This window comes from Physeter macrocephalus, chromosome 2 (genome assembly GCF_002837175.3).
Source record: "Physeter macrocephalus isolate SW-GA chromosome 2, ASM283717v5, whole genome shotgun sequence".
NCBI lineage: Eukaryota > Metazoa > Chordata > Mammalia > Artiodactyla > Physeteridae > Physeter > Physeter macrocephalus.
Window position 1 is genome coordinate 127,446,524 of NC_041215.1, and position 15,609 is coordinate 127,462,132.

Below are 15,609 nucleotides of genomic sequence, written 5' to 3' on the forward strand. Positions count from 1 at the left end.
TTTTAACCCGTCACAGTGCAGGGGGATGGTAGTGCTAAATCCTGGCAGTTTAACCAGAGTGATTTCTTCATGGTTTCATGTTTCTTTCTGAAGCTTTCTTCTGAAGAGCTTGTTAAACTATTTCTTGGAGGGGGATGGCGTGGGGGGAGGTTGGGAGAAGGGACATGTTTGTCTGTATGGTTACGTGTACCTATGAACATGCATATTTATATTTTAAGTAATGAAAATTTAAGCATTTGCTCAACATCATTAGTCACTAGGGAAGTGCAAATCAGTACTGCTTCACACCCATTAAGATGTTTATAATAAAAAAGATGGATAAAAGCAAGTGTTGTTGAGTATATATGAGTATGGAGAAATTGAAACCCTCATACACTGCTGGAGGGAATGAAAAATGGACAAAAATTTGGTAAACAGTTTAGTAGTTTCTCACAAAGTTAAGCGTAGAGTTACCGTATGACCCAGCAATTCTTTTCCTAGGTATATGTCGAAGAGAACTGAAAAGATGTTTCTACAAAGAAATTGTACATGAATGTTCATAGCAGCATTATTCATTATAGCCGAAAAAGTGGGAACAACCCAAGTATCCATCATCTGGTAAATGGATAAAAACACGGTGTGGTATATCTATATAATAAAATATTATTGGACCATAAAAAGGAACTAAGTATGGATACTTCCTACGATGTGGATGAACCTTGAAAACAGTATTCAGTGAAAGAAGCCAGACACAAAAGGCCACATATTGTATGATTCCATTTAGTTGAAATGTTCAGAATAGCCAAATTCGTTGAGATGAAAAGTAGATTGGTGGTTGCCAGGCATTGGGCGGGATGGGGAGATAAGTGGGGAGAGTTTCATTTGGGGGTAATGAAAATGTTCTGGAATTAGATGGTGGTGCTGATTGTGCAGCCTTGTGACTATACAAAAACCACTGAATTGTGTAGTTTAAGACAGTGAGTTTTATGGTGTGTGAATTATATCTCAGTTTTAAAAAAATCAATGCTTAAGCATCTGGAAAGTCAGGCATTAGCAAAAGATTCAACCTGAGTGATAGCCGGCCTCTGATAAATACTTGTCAAGTGACTTGAAGAAACCTACATTCTCCTCTACGATTCTGTTTTTTTAGAGAATATGTTTAAAATATGTGGAACCTAAATGAAGTTTTCCAAAGGCATGAAAATAGTAATAATGACATATCATTAATCTACCTCATATAAGTATTGATAAACCTTTTCTTTGTTCTTAACTAAAAATCTCACACAATTTTAAAAGATCTCAATGAATAATTTTAAGATTTGTTGCACTTTTAGTGACCTGGAAGGCTGTTTTCAGAAAAGCGTTCGATTACTCCTGTTAAGACTGTAGTTTCTTTCTTTCATGTGAAATTAGTTTGGTTACTGTCAGATGCCAGACTGGGAATATAATTTATAACTGGTACATATTCTTGCAGTTTAATGGCCTGAGTTCTTCTTGAACATTTAAACTGAAAATTGATATATAATGTCACCATGGTACATGATAATGATGAAATATTTCCTGCTTTGTAAGTAGAACTGAAAATCATCATAGTAAGTTTCTTTTCCCTTTTGGTAAAATTCCTTTCTTTACCCCGTGAGACACGTTGGTTTCCCAAGTTATGAATTCAGTTTCTTTTGTTTGTTCTAGCCACTTAGTTTTTCTTATTACAAACTGTTTAATTTCTCATTAAAAGTAAATATGGCTAATTTTCCTATCCATATTTCAAGAGGTCTTCCATTTCTCTCTCTGTCACAACCTTGATATAGCACTGTCTGGTGTGTATTACTACATAATTAAAATGCCATGTTTTTTTGTTTTTTTCCTCATAAACAGAACACTTCCAGGACAAGGTAACTGTTTAACAAACCACTATAAAACGAATTTAAAGAAGTTTGGTTTCTTACTTTTTCTCATCACCCTGCTCCTCCCTCTGGTTTACTTGCTCTCTCCATGTTTTCAGAAGAGCAGTCTTTGGTAAAGATTTTAACCGACAGCTAGATCTTCTAGGTAGTTCTAATCCTCGTGGCTCGCGCTGCAGGTAGCACTGAAACTTGTAAATTGTCGTGAACCTTGTAATGTTCATGGAACCTACTGACACCGGAGTGACAACGCCGTGGAAGCTCTTATCAACAGAGCCCTTGTGGAAGTAGAAGTCAAAACAGCTGTCCGGTCAGGGTTAAAATGCCATGTTTTTTTAATCAAATGGTTCTGGCAAAGCAACCTATTAATACGTTTTAAATGGATCAGAAGTTTATTCCTGTAAAGTTGAGATAAATGTTACAGCACTCTTCTGGAACTAAATGATAAGTGGAATAATATGTACAGTGCTATGGGGAAGGTTGCTGCAATTGTAGGAAAAATACTTAGGGATGAATGTATCATAGACCTTTTCAGGCAGTCTTGTTTATTTTATAATGTAGATATATTCAGCATGCTCATCTTGAGTCATTGGACGAACACTTATTAAGCACTGACTGTATACGAGTCACTATACTAGGCTCTGGGTATTCAGTGGTGATCAAAATAGATAGTTCTGCCCTCAGCATTTATGCTATAATCGTGGAGCTCCCGGTGTGGGAGCACCTGGGTGGTTGGATCATAGTGACCAAGGCAGAGACCAGTGTGAGGTGAGACCAGAGGGATAGGCAGGACGGTGGTAATCACGAGTGTGTAGTTGACGGTCAAGAGTTTGGACTTCATTCCAACTGTAACGATAAGCCATTGAAGGGTTACTGCAGGGGAATCCAACTTTAGTTTTATAAAAATTACCCTGAGCAGTAGTGAAAAATGGTTGTTGGGTATGAGAGGAGAAGCAGAGTTTGTTGTAATCCAGGCAAGTTATAATGGTGGCTTAGACTAGAGTGGTGGCTCTAGAGCTAGAAAGAGGTAGATGATACAAATAGTTTGGAAGAGTTAGCAAAGCGTGGTGGATGGGATTTGGGGGAAGCAGAGTGAAGAGGGAGAAGGATGTGTCAAGGATGTTGTCTATATCTCCAGCCTGAACAACTGGGTAGCTGGAGATTCTGTGTCCTGAGATCTGGCACATGGGAGGAGAGGTAGACTTGAAAGGGACTGTCCAGTGTTCAGTTTGGGGCATGTTGAGTGTGAGGGGAGGATATGTTTATAAGGCGGGGGGTGGGGATGGAGCGCAAGGACCAACCTCCTCTTCCTTGCGCTGGTGTAACTGGTTAGGGGCTGAGTACAGGTGAGAATAAACAAGTCACTTTCAAAACCGAACACAGTGCACTGGTTTCCAGCTTACGAATCATGCCTCTATGCTCTCTGCTACAGCTCAGCTCTCTAAAAATCTCTCTGTAATTATGGGCAGGATGAAACAATATTCGTCTTACAGTAAGATGTGTGCCTACCTGGCCCACAAAGTCAGGTTACAGATTTGATCTTCACATGAACCAGTTAGATTTTCTGTTATCTTGTTACAAACAGGCTACATCCCTCACCTTGGATGGCTGACTTGATTACTTATTAGGAAGGAAACTGGGCCATAGAGCTGGTTTGAAATAGTGTCGATTTCTCTAAAACTACGGTCTAGTGGCCTTTTGGAAAACAGAGCCCAACATATATTATGCACTTCTCCCATTGGTTATGGTTCTATCTGCCTTCACATTAAGCATACCACATCATTTTATTCATCTTGTGATTTTCTGCAGCCAGTATTTTTATTTCCTTCAACAAATAGAAATGGGCCATTTAGGGGCTGGGATTGCAAGTGTTTTGGCCTTTGCTGTACCTCTAATGCCTGGCACAGGGACTGGCATGCATTTGGCACTTGATATTTATTTTAAAAACTAAGTGATTGAGGAATGGCTGAATAGTCATTCTGTAAGAAGGCGGGCTAATTCAGTTTTGGGAAATCAAGAGATCACGTGGACTCTATTCTTCCTACAAGGTTATGTCCTTGAAATCTGAGAAGTCAAAGCTGTAAAATATAAATTTGGGAACCATCCTGATAAAAAGAACTATAGAAACCATGAGAGTGGAATTCCATAAGTGTATGCAGAATAGTGTAGAATAAGAATAGAGCGAAACTGAAAAGCAGAGGAAGGGGAGTTGGGAGGAGGCAGGAACCCGCAGGAGAGCACAGCGTCCCAGGGAGGAAGGAGCAGTCAGCAGTCGGGGGATAGAGGCGAGAGGTGAGAAGGGATGCGAACAAAAGGGACCTTTGGGTCTGGGCAGAAGTCAAGCAAGTTAATGTGAGCCTGGGTGCACAGTGTGAGATAAGCTTGGGGAAATTCCACTGTCCTTTTGTTTATACCCTCCACCACTAATGATTCCAATCGAGAGGGGACTTTTTCTTAAGCGAAGACATAATTATTTTTGATTTTCTGCTGTGCATAGCCTGGCATCATAGGACACTGTACTGATATTGAAGGGTTTTTTTTTGTGATTTCTTCTAAGCTGGTTACTTAATGATCAGGACCATATTTTTCCATTGCTCCTGTTACAGGTAATGTTGTTTGATATATATAATTATCTAGGGGAATTGAAAACATGTCACAGTAGTTGGAGATCTGAAAATCAACCTGAACATCAATGTGAAAAATATAGACTATTTCTCCAAAATTATCTGGGAGGTTTTCAGTTGAAATTTTATTAAATTCTCTAGTTCATGAGAATGCTACAAAGCTATAATAATAAGCCCTGGCAATAAAGAAACTTGGGGTTGTGCTAATAATGGGGGGTACACCCATAACACATACGTATATATAATTTTTTCTTGGGCGTTTCTTTTGGGTGTGAAGTTGGTAAGACTCCGTGTGTGGAGAGGGATGGGGAGTACATTTGAGTCTTATTATTAGGATGCTACCGTTGCAAAGACTTTTTCTCCTAAGTGAGATTACTTTATAGTAATGACAAAAGTAGCTACCATTTATTCAGTACCTACTTTGTTCCAGACATGTTACAGTAATCCTGAGAAGGAGGTATTATTTCTCATTTAAAGTGAAGAAATTGAAGTTTAAGTAATTTACCATAGATCTCAGGGTTAGTAAGTAGGAATCTAGCCGTTTTTTACTCTAAAGCCCATGCACTTTCCAATGTGCTGTCTGAATGAGAACCTTTAGGGTATCAGAGTGCGTTATATATTTGATTGGAGTCAAGATAGCTCCACAGGGAAATCAGAAAACCATTAGATGAGAACTTTTCAGCATCCTGTCCCGTAATCTGCCTATTTACCCATATCTGCACCTGAAATTCTTCTTCTTCCTTCCTGTTATGAACAAGGCTATTCCCTCTAAGGACTTGATTCTTTTTATCTCTTGCATCTTTAGTCTGTGTCTCCTTCTTTACTAGCTTCTTCCCATAAGCATAACCTAGACCTTTTCTGAAGCAAAGACCTTCTGTATTGGTTAGTAATTGCTGTATAACAAACCACTCCAAAATTTGGTGCAGTTAATTTAAAATATCATTTATTTAGCTCACTGTTCTGTGGGTCAACAAATTAGTCTGGGCTCAGCTGGATTTACTTATGCATTTGTGGTCAGCTGCTGGTCAGCTGGACCGCTTTCTTCTGAGGCATTAGCTGGTCAGTGGCCAGGGCCATCAGGGTGACTAGAGCATGTGCCTCCCATCATCCAGTAGGCCAGCCCCGACTTGTCCACATGGTTGCCTAGGAGGGTTTCAAGAGAGAGCAGAAGCCTGCAAATCATCTTGAGGCCTAGATTCGGAGCTAGTGTCGCTTGCTTTTCATTCTGTCAACCAGAGCAGGTCACAAGGCCAACGCAGGGCATGGAGAAGTAGACCCGTGAACATGGCACTCTTCCTCGTGGGTAAATCCAATCTACCCTTCAAGACCACCTCAGCCTGAGTTGTGTGCCTTGGGTCTGGGCTTCCTCTGTCCCTGCATTTAGAACATTGTGTGGCAGTTGTTGGTTTACTTCTTAGTAGAAAATGAGCTCCTTATAGACAGTGACTGTGTTTTAATCCAGGATTTGGCTCATAGTAGGTAACTTTTAAAAGTGGAAAATATTCTGAAAATAAAGCAGTCTAGCAGTTGACATCTGGCAATATAGAATAGAAGATAATATATGCTTGCATTTTAAGACTTGCTTGCTAATGTTGAAGAACTTTGGAGAAGACTCTACCTAATATATCAAAATCGAATATTTCTTTAAAAAAGGGAAGGGATGAAGAATTCTCTCCAGCATTCTGAGAAGAAATAATGATTAAATATTTGTGCACTATCTTTGTATGTTTTTCTGTTAGGTTATAAGTTTGTTTATAAGGAAAACAAGTTACATTTTCATGGCATATTTGTCAGAAAAAGCATACCCATCCATTAACTGGTCCACTGGGATCTGGGATGACATTTCTCCTTTAGCATGTAAAATGAGGAGGGACATCAGCCAGTGTCCTGGGCGTTACTCTGGAAGACACAGAAAAGAATGCTTCTGTTAGATGGGTGATGAGATATACATAATGTAAGCCCATCTTTAAGTGAGCGCGTCTTGTCACTGTCCTAATTCTTAATTGATGGATTTTCATGTGCATTTTACTTTACATCTTAGGCTCAGCTACCTGTGTATCTTCCCAGATTCCTCACGTCTGACCACATTTTCCCGTCACAGGCTTGATATCTAACCATGCAGCGGAGGTCAAGAGGAACTCATATTGGGCTGCTGCTTCTCCTTTCTCAAATCTTCCGCGTTGGGATCAACAATATTCCACCTGTCACCCTAGCAACTTTGGCTCTCAACGTCTGGTTCTTCTTGAATCCTCTGAAGCCGCTGCTTAGCTCCTGCCTTAGTGTGGAGAAGTGTTACCAGCAAAAAGACTGGCAGCGCTTACTGCTTTCCCCTCTTCACCACGTGGATGATTGGCACTTGTATTTCAATATGGCATCCATGCTCTGGAAAGGAATTCATCTGGAAAGAAGACTAGGAAGTAGATGGTTTGCCTACGTCATCACCACGTTCTCCCTACTCACTGGGGTGGTGTACCTGTTCTTGGAATTTGCTCTGGCAGAACTTATGGATGAACCTGACTTCAGAAGGAACTGTGCTGTAGGTTTCTCAGGTAAGGCAGATGCGTTTCTAAGGTAGCCCGCATGAAAACAGTACGGGAGGTGCGGCTGTTGTCATTTTTTGAAGCAGGGGTCCCAGTTGGTGAGGGAACTGAATTCTGAGTGGCTAAGCGCTGCTGGGGCTTGGATTTTGGTGAATAGGCTGATTGGAGCACAGGAGAGACAAAGATTTTGCTATTTCCCATTATGCTGCATCATTCACTCTTGGACAATTGAGACTAGGGTCTGCCCAAAGGTAGTTTTGTAGGAGACGCGGTCCTGGAAATAGGCACTGGCTCCATTATGGTGCGATGAGGGAGAGAGGCACTGGTGTACTTGTGGGAGTTCTCCAGAAAGATGGGTATGCATCTCAATAACGCCATTAAAATAAATGCACCACACCCTACAGTGGCATGCTCACTGTGTTTTCAGAGCCATGATAGTCTTTATACATAATTCATGCTGTTTAATTAATGTAACAGGTCCTTAGGGAGGTGGCCTTGTCTTGATTTTGTAGATGAGGAAGCTAAGGCCCAGAGAGGTCAGGTAACTTACTCAAGGTTACACACCTCATAAGTGATGGAGCTGGGATTTGAACCCAGTCTTCGTGACTTTAAACACGTATTACGTTGCCTGTCACTGTCCCCCTCGCTAGTTCTGTTTTTACATTTTTCTCATAGGACTAAATTGCCATCAGGACTTAAAATAGGTATTCTAAAAATTAGCATGTGAAGGGCAGGAGGGAAATAGTCCTGAAACCGAAGAAGATCAAACCCTTCCCTCTCTTTTCCCTGCCGTCCTTACCCCTTCCCTCTAAGATGCATCGTCATGCATCTGATTGTGTGAGAAGAAAGGAAATAAGCCCTGCCTTCAACATGTCTTTCCATAGGAGTTAGAGAAATACACGTTAATGATATTTTTTTAATTGAGTTAAAAATCACATAAAATGAACGATTTTGAAGTTTACAGTTCAGTGGCATTTAGTATTGCACCATTGCGTGTGTCTTATTCCCATTTTATGTGTTATATATTTAGTAGCATACTCAAAGTCAGTATGAACTTCCGTGTTAAGAAACATCAAAGGAATGATTGCCTTGAAGACTGTCTTTCTACCAAATGCTGGGTTGACTTGTAAGGAATAGAGTATGTTTCGAAGCAAAAAGTTGGATGTAATGGAATAATCATTTTCACTTTCAGTTAGTTTTCTTTGTAAATGTTAATCATCTCCACATTTGGATTGTTGATATTTGTATGCTCTTTATCCTCTTTTAGGAGTTTTGTTTGCTTTGAAAGTTCTTAACAACCATTATTGCCCTGGAGGCTTTGTCAACGTTTTGGGCTTTCCTGTACCCAGCAAATTTGCTTGTTGGGCAGAACTTTTGGCTATTCATTTCATCTCGCCAGGGTAAGTGTTTACTCTTAGAGAATGCAAATGAAAAACCTGATGTTCCATAGAGAAAGAATTATGTCATCATGAGGTAATCAATTGTCTTTTACAGTGAAGTTTGTTCTTTAACTATAAGGACAGAATCCAGCTTAATGGTTTTAATGCCAGATATTCCTGTGTTTGAATCTCATCAGCTACTGAGCTGAGTGGTTTTGATGTATTTGTCTTATCTGAGTTTCCATTTCCTCACCTTTTCAGTTGAACCTGTTATACAGATTTGGGGATTAATATTAACCAGCCTGTCAATTAATTAATTCTAATAACAGTAATCCAAAGAGGCACATAGAAACCACATAATTAGAAAGATACGAAATCAAAAGGTATGTTGGTCCGATGCTTTTAAGCCATTTAAGTTGTGAATTTTCTTGGTGGTAGACTCTTTAAACGAAAGACTTTACTCACAATTTTGATATGGAAAATGGATCAACTCTGAACTGTTTTGGGTGGAGAGGAAGCACAGGGCTCCACTCCCTTTGCCTTACCCCTGTGTCACTGGCTGCCTTAAGAGGCACCTCCGCAGAACCCTAGAGCTCCAGGGAACACAGTTTGGGAATCACTGATGTCTGCGTATTTCCTTTACGGATGAGGACAAGGAAATTCAGAAGGTTTAGGGACTCATCAAGCAGTGTCGTGGTAGACACTAGACTAGTTAGGATTCAGGCCTCTGGACTCCTGGTCTGGGAGTTCTCGGGGGGGCGGGGGTGAGGTGGGGTGTGCTTTTCCGCTTTGGTTCTTTTCTCTACTTTCTGTTCAGAAAAAAGAGAGTGAATTGTTATTTTCCCACCTCTTCCACCAGCTGCACTTCTCTTAATCTGTATAATGCACCTGGAAGCCCATGGTTTGCTCATTTATTTTTACTTCGGGGACCTGGACGCTGTTTGGAGAAGGGGGAGATTCAGGAAGATTCAGAAAGAAGTAAGGAGGATATTTTTTTGCTGCTGTTCTTTTCAGACAGGAGCTTTTTTTCTCAGCTTTCGGTTTGTGTGACTGCGTTGGGTGTCGTACTTTATTTGAGAGTATTCTCCTTGGGCTGTGTGTCAGCCCAGTAACCTTGAGTCCTTCTTTAATGCTAATTTCCCATCATGGGCAGCCATTGCCAGCTGGTCTGTAAAAGGCAGTGATGTGGCCCCTGAACACCACTCATTTGCAACCGTATTGTTACCTTGTGACAGGTCCACGAAGAAAGCCTAACAGAATCTTCAAAGTTTTCTTTGAGAAAGGGTCCAGTAATGTCTGTCCCTTATCTGAACAGCCCTCTCTATACCTTGTCACTCACAGCTCCCTGACTTGCTTGATGTGACTTGGTTCTCTGTGTAGACCAGAGACTCTTGTGTGTGAGGGCAACACCCAACATTCATATGAAAATCACTCTCTCTGGTACTTGAACTTTTGTTCTATAATGAATCCATTGAACAGCAGTGCCTTTAATAGTCTCATGCAACTATTTCTGCAGACCCCATCATGCATTTTATTTTTTTAGAGTTCCCCCCCTTTACATAGATAAGGGATGGTTGCATTTTTATGTAATATGCTTATTCTGCGTGGAGGGACCTGATATTCTGAGCTTGGGAATTAAATGGAATTTCCTTTGAAGTTTGAAAGACTAAATCTTTCGGTTTTTAAGATTTGACTACTTTGAATGATAAACTTCTGATATCCCGGCATCTACTTATGCATGTGTCCGTTAAAGACGGAGCTGAACACTGGTCCAGGAAACCTAAGAGGGGCATGCTTTTTGAGATGGATCTTGGAAGAATGGGGGAAACCAGAGCTCTCTCTGCTCTGCATTGTTATTCTCCTGGTGGTTGTCAATTAGAGTTTTCATTGGGAAAACACTGTAAATCTTTACAACAAAGCCTGCTTTATCGAGGGACTTAATGAGCTGCCCTTTGGGAGAAAAAAAAAAAAACCTGCCAAGCAAACATTTGGTGGACCTCTGTGTTTTATGAAAGCCACAGAATTAGTAATTTCCCCAGATAGGGAGTTTTATGGAGGGAAGCCACTCCAAACAGCCAGCCGTTCGTTCAGCACTGTGAGAGGTATGGACTTGACCAGCAGAGTGAAGTAATCGCACTCCTTTGCTGGAGCTTTTGCGTTTAGAGTTCTCGTGTGTCCCCTGTTTCAGTGACATCTTTGCCTCACATGGTCTTTTACTCTCCCTGCATGTCCTGGGGCCCTGGTAGGTGGTTGTGTTTAAAGAAGTGACCCTGCTCCCAAGGTGGCACAGCGGGGAGGTGATTCCGAAATTCTAATTTTCACCTTAAAGCTAAAATTTTATCATTGACAATAAATATCACTAGTTGTTTTTTTTCAAGGCTCACATTGTTCATTTTTGAGCAGACGTGTGCCATTTTCCATTTGTTTAACCATGGCCTGTCAGTTTTTCTTTCAAGCAGGCGTGGTGGGGGAGGGTGCACGAAAAGTGGCTAGTTCATCTCACAGCTCAAACAAGCACACTAGTGCTTCGTCTGGAGACAAGCATCTCACTTGGATATGGAGTTGAGGTGCTTTATGCAAATTTCCCATTCTGTATACAGCATATGAAAAAGATGTATACTACTATTGATATTTTAAACATTAAAATTTTACTGTTTATCAAGATATTCTTAAGTAGAACTTCCTTTTTTCTTTTTAAATGTGAACGTGTGGCTGTGAAAAATACAGCGACCAGTGGTACCGTTTGGCGTCACCGACTTGATTCATTTGATTCAAGCAGCCAAGGCACAAGCAGTTGGACCCACCATTGCTTTTATACCACGAGTGCAAACATCAACACGTGGAAGAGGGCACGCGACACCTCAGTATTACTATGAAAATAGTCCTGACTTCATGAACTGCTAGAAGGGCCTCTGGGACCTCCAGTGGCCCATGGAGCACACTTTGAGAATCGCTGCTCTCAGCTCTCATGCTGCCCCTCTAGCACTACTCTTGACCGTTTCTTAGCTTGTATGAAAGGAAAGATGGGGAGCTTCCTGCAGTCAGGGATGGCAGAGAAAGGGAAGCAGTGAAGTATGTGAGAACATATATTGTATAACCACTGAAATTGCTAACTAACAGTTGCTAATTAGCATGAACTGTTAACACTTTGTCTGAAGGAGAATGACCACTTGTCACTCTCATTACAGGGACTGACTGTAAGATCCGCCTGTGTTCCACGCAGGACAGAATTCCTTAGATGCAGGGAACTCCCGTCCTACTTTCAGTTCTCTCCTTGCGTCTGCTTACATTTTGTGCTAAGGTGCTTCTGGCATATTCATCTAAAATGCAACATACAGTTCTTTCTTCCCCAGTAGTACTGAGATAGGGAATATAAAAGGAAAGTGCATTCGGCCGGCATACACTGTGTTTGAGTGTCAGTTGACACCCCTGTGGATCTAGCTACGTAGTAGTCTATTGGATTTTTGCCTTGGGAATTAGAACTGAGGTTGGGGAGTAACACTTTGGAAGATGACGGTAACACCATCTCCTGTCCCACATGTTCTTTTAGAACTTTGCCTCTCTCCCTAGAGGTGGGGTCCAGTGCACCTGCCCCTGAATCGGGTGGATTTGTGACTCAATGTAATCAGTAGATGGCAGCAGAAGTGCCGTGTTAATTCTGAGGCAAGAAGTTTCCGGCCTTGTGAGCTGAAACACTTGCCCGTGGAGCCCACGTTCCCTGATTCCACCATGCTACGAGAAAGTGGCGCATGACATGGGAGTGAGTGGCCATTAGATACAGCCATGAGTCCCCTCAGCCTCAACATTGTGGAGCAGAGACCTGTCACCCCCTGTGCTTTCTGACTTCCCGACCCACAGGATCTGTGAGTGGACGAAAACAAGTGTCGTTTTATGTCACTACATTTGGGGAGATTTGTTCTACGTAATGTCAACGAGTTGAATGAAAAAAAAGGGAGGGAAACTAGAATGAAAAGCAAAGGAGTACAAAGGGCAGTGTTTGGGCAGTGGGGGAGAGAGTGGAGTGAAAGCAGAAGAGAGCCAAGGATGGAGGCCTGGGGAGGAATCCATGCTGAGATGCTGTGGTACCACGAGTCAGAACATCACCTCGCATCAAGTAGCAGGGCTTTGAAGCAGTGGTTGGCAACTGTGGGTTCTAATCCTTTAAAACGTTCTGAAATCAGTGTAGTGGGTCACAACCAGCATCTGAAAGAAAGAGAGAGGGAGGGAGGGAGGGGAAGAGGAAGGAAGGAAGGAAGGAAGAGAGGGGAGTGGGAGGGAGGGAAGGAAAGAGAAAGATGGATTAGTGTTGAATGTGGTAAGGATATTATTTCAAGGAACTTTTGTTTTAGCTATGTGTGTGTGTGTGTGTGTGTGTGTGCTATATTTCTAAAAATGTATTTTTATTGTGGGACACAGTACAGAAATTTTGGGAGGTGTTGCTTTAAAGCAGCTACTAGTTGCTTAAACTAGAGTTAAATACAGTTGTAGGATCAGAGACATTTATTACCTTCAGCGAAAGAGGATTAGATTGCCAGGTCTTTGGTGGCAATGAGACGAACAGGCTGTGACTCCAGATTTCTAGTAATTTATTGTCTTTCATCAGAATAAGTGTTAGTTTACAAGGCTTATCAATGACCGAGTGAGCTCTCAAGATAGCTGTCTGTATATGGAGATGTATGCTAACAGATTTAGACTTCACCTAAACCAGAAATGCTAGTAACGGTTGTTCAGTTATAAACAAAGTTATTCGTAAAAATCCTTTGAGAATTCAAGAGAAAGGGGTTATCTAGAGCAAAGGAGACAATGAAGTGTAAAAGTTAACACATTTTCCCAAAAAGCATAATATTCCTCTCCAAGCCTTTTAAATGTAGACGTATTCAATAACTTAGTAGAAAATAAAACAAAACCTGAATGGATATAGGGTTAAAATACACATTGGGAGTTTGTGTAAGCAAGCAAGTGGCACATAGGTAAATCATGATACTTAATTGTGCTTTGGAGAGAAAGCTCCTTCGACAAAAATGGCCTGATGGATGAGAGCTAAGCAGGAACTGTGGTCTTCTCAGGGCTGGGGTCGTGTTATGGCAGCCCATGGAGAGGAGAGAGGGCTGCTGTCTGAGATTCCTGTTTTTCAAGGGTGGGTTAAGTTGTTTTTCAAGAAGTTTAATTACACAATTTGTTTTGTATCTACTGGGACAGTGGCATTTTTCTACTAAACTTGGATGACAGATGTTGCATATATAGAATTGATACTCACCCTCTGTTTTATTTCACGGAAACATGTTTTCACAGCCTGTTAAAGAGTTCAGTTTGAATCAACATCCCAGGACTCTCCTGAGCATATTTTTCTTCTGCATTCCTTGGATGTCCATTGATATATTTCCTCCCTTTTCCCTTTACAGACTCCTGTAAAGGAAGGTTATATGAGTTATATAAAAGAGTTAGTTAATTTGTCTGTCTCCAGGAGGGCTTCCAGTTGAACAGAACTCAAGGTGAGAGCAGTACTTAACCAAAGCAATGATTCCCTTGAGTTAGGTTTTACGAGATGAGAATGAGAAATTTCGAGGCAGAGAACTTTCCCTCCCACTAGAATTGGAACTCTTCGAGGGAAAGGGAGTGTGTAAATCATCTCTCTAGCTCTGGAGTCCAAGTTTGTGGCAAGAGAGAAGACCCAGCCTTGTCCTGAGCAGCTGACCCATCCCTGACCACCGTAGGAAGAGCTTCAAGCTAAATAGGAGGTGCATTAAGAACAGAAAAGAACTGTATCTGACTACTAAGTTTTCTTCTTTCTTTTATAAGAGATTTAATGTAACAATTTCTTTTAAAAACTGGTTATATTACGTAAAGAATTAAACTGAAAAGAAAGCAGTAGCTAAACGAGAGTGTAACCTAATTTCTCAGCTCCTAATTGAAAGAACAATATATTCATTATAGAAAAGTTGAAGATATATAAAGTATGGTAAAGAGAACAAATTGCCCATAGTCTCCTTCCCAGAGAAGACTACTTTTAGCATTCTGCCATCACACACCCCTTCCCTTATACGCAATTATGTTTCCTATTTTCTTATTTAACTTGTTATAAGCAACAGCTCTTCAAAAGCCTCAGTTTTAATGGTGTATAATGATTCCTGTTGTGGTTCCTTTATTTTCTCATTCACTAATTTTACATGCTAATTTTATTACCTAAACGTCCAAATTATAAGTGAGGATGTCTATCAAAGCGTTATTTGCTAGTCTTGGCTCCCAGATCTGAATATGTCCTCAGAGTAGATTTCCAGAATTAGAATAATGGATTTGAACTATTTTCATGGCACTTTTATACATTTTACCAACTTGCTTTCTGTAAGTTTGTTCTAGTTTATAGCCTACCGACAGCATATGAAAGTGTCTGCTTCCCCACTTCTTGGGCAGCCTGAATATTTGCTGTAAGGTTTTTGGAAATCTGATATGTAACAAAAATTATTCTCTTGCTGTTATTTACACTTCTTTTGTTAGTGAAATGGGACAACTTTTAATTTCCATTTTAGTAAGTTATATTTCCTTGTCTGTGATTTGTCTTTGTGTCCTCTACATATTTTCAGGACGCTATAATTGTTCATTGTTAGAGTGATAATACTGAATTTCAAGGGGTTCTTATTAGAGTATATATACTAAGAAACCTTAAGTACACAGTACAATTTTTAGTTCTATAAATAATAACTTAGACAATGTCTATGGGGATTTTTTTTGGCTGATATGAATGGATTTATTCTAAACTATAGCTAAGAACAGAAAGTCTTTTACACTGAAAATAAAGAAATGATCAGATAGGTTGTTTTGGGAGTAGATTGAAGACAGGTTTTATTTATTTATATGTTTTAAATAAATTTTATTTTTTAGAATGGCTTTATAGATTTACAGAAAAATTGTGAAGAGATACAGAAAGCTCCCACATAACCTGCACCCAGTTTCACCTAATTTTGACATCTTAACATTAGTATGGTATATTTGTTACAGTTGAGAAGCCAATATGACACATTATTGTTAACTAAACTCCGTGCTTTACTCAGATTTCCCCAGTTTTTGTTCTGTTTTGTTTTGTTTTGTTTTTCGGAACGCGGGCCTCTCACTGTTGTGGCCTCTCCCGTTGCGGAGCACAGGCTCCGGACGCGCAGGCTCAGCGGCCATGGCTCACGGGCCCAGGCGC

At 40.6% G+C, this 15,609-nt stretch overlaps 1 protein-coding gene across 11 annotated transcripts in view; it reads left to right on the top strand.

Moving 5' to 3' along the window:
* RHBDD1 (rhomboid domain containing 1) overlaps nt 1–15,609 on the top strand; it is a 118,198-nt gene that overhangs the window by 17,699 nt on the left and 84,890 nt on the right. For 6 of the 11 annotated variants that reach the window (XR_008619192.1, XR_008619195.1, XR_003677817.2 and 3 more), the window contains exons 2-3: nt 6,546–7,053; nt 8,312–8,444. Coding sequence is in view for 8 of the 11 variants with exons in the window: in XM_028482300.2 (XP_028338101.1) it covers nt 6,621–7,053; nt 8,312–8,444 (566 nt within the window). In the remaining 3 variants the exon portion in view is untranslated. Of the gene's footprint in view, nt 1–4,464; nt 4,487–6,545; nt 7,054–8,311; nt 8,445–15,609 lie in introns of those variants that run through there. The other 5 variants (XM_024124549.3, XM_028482276.2, XM_028482286.2 and 2 more) reach the window with 2 other exon arrangements.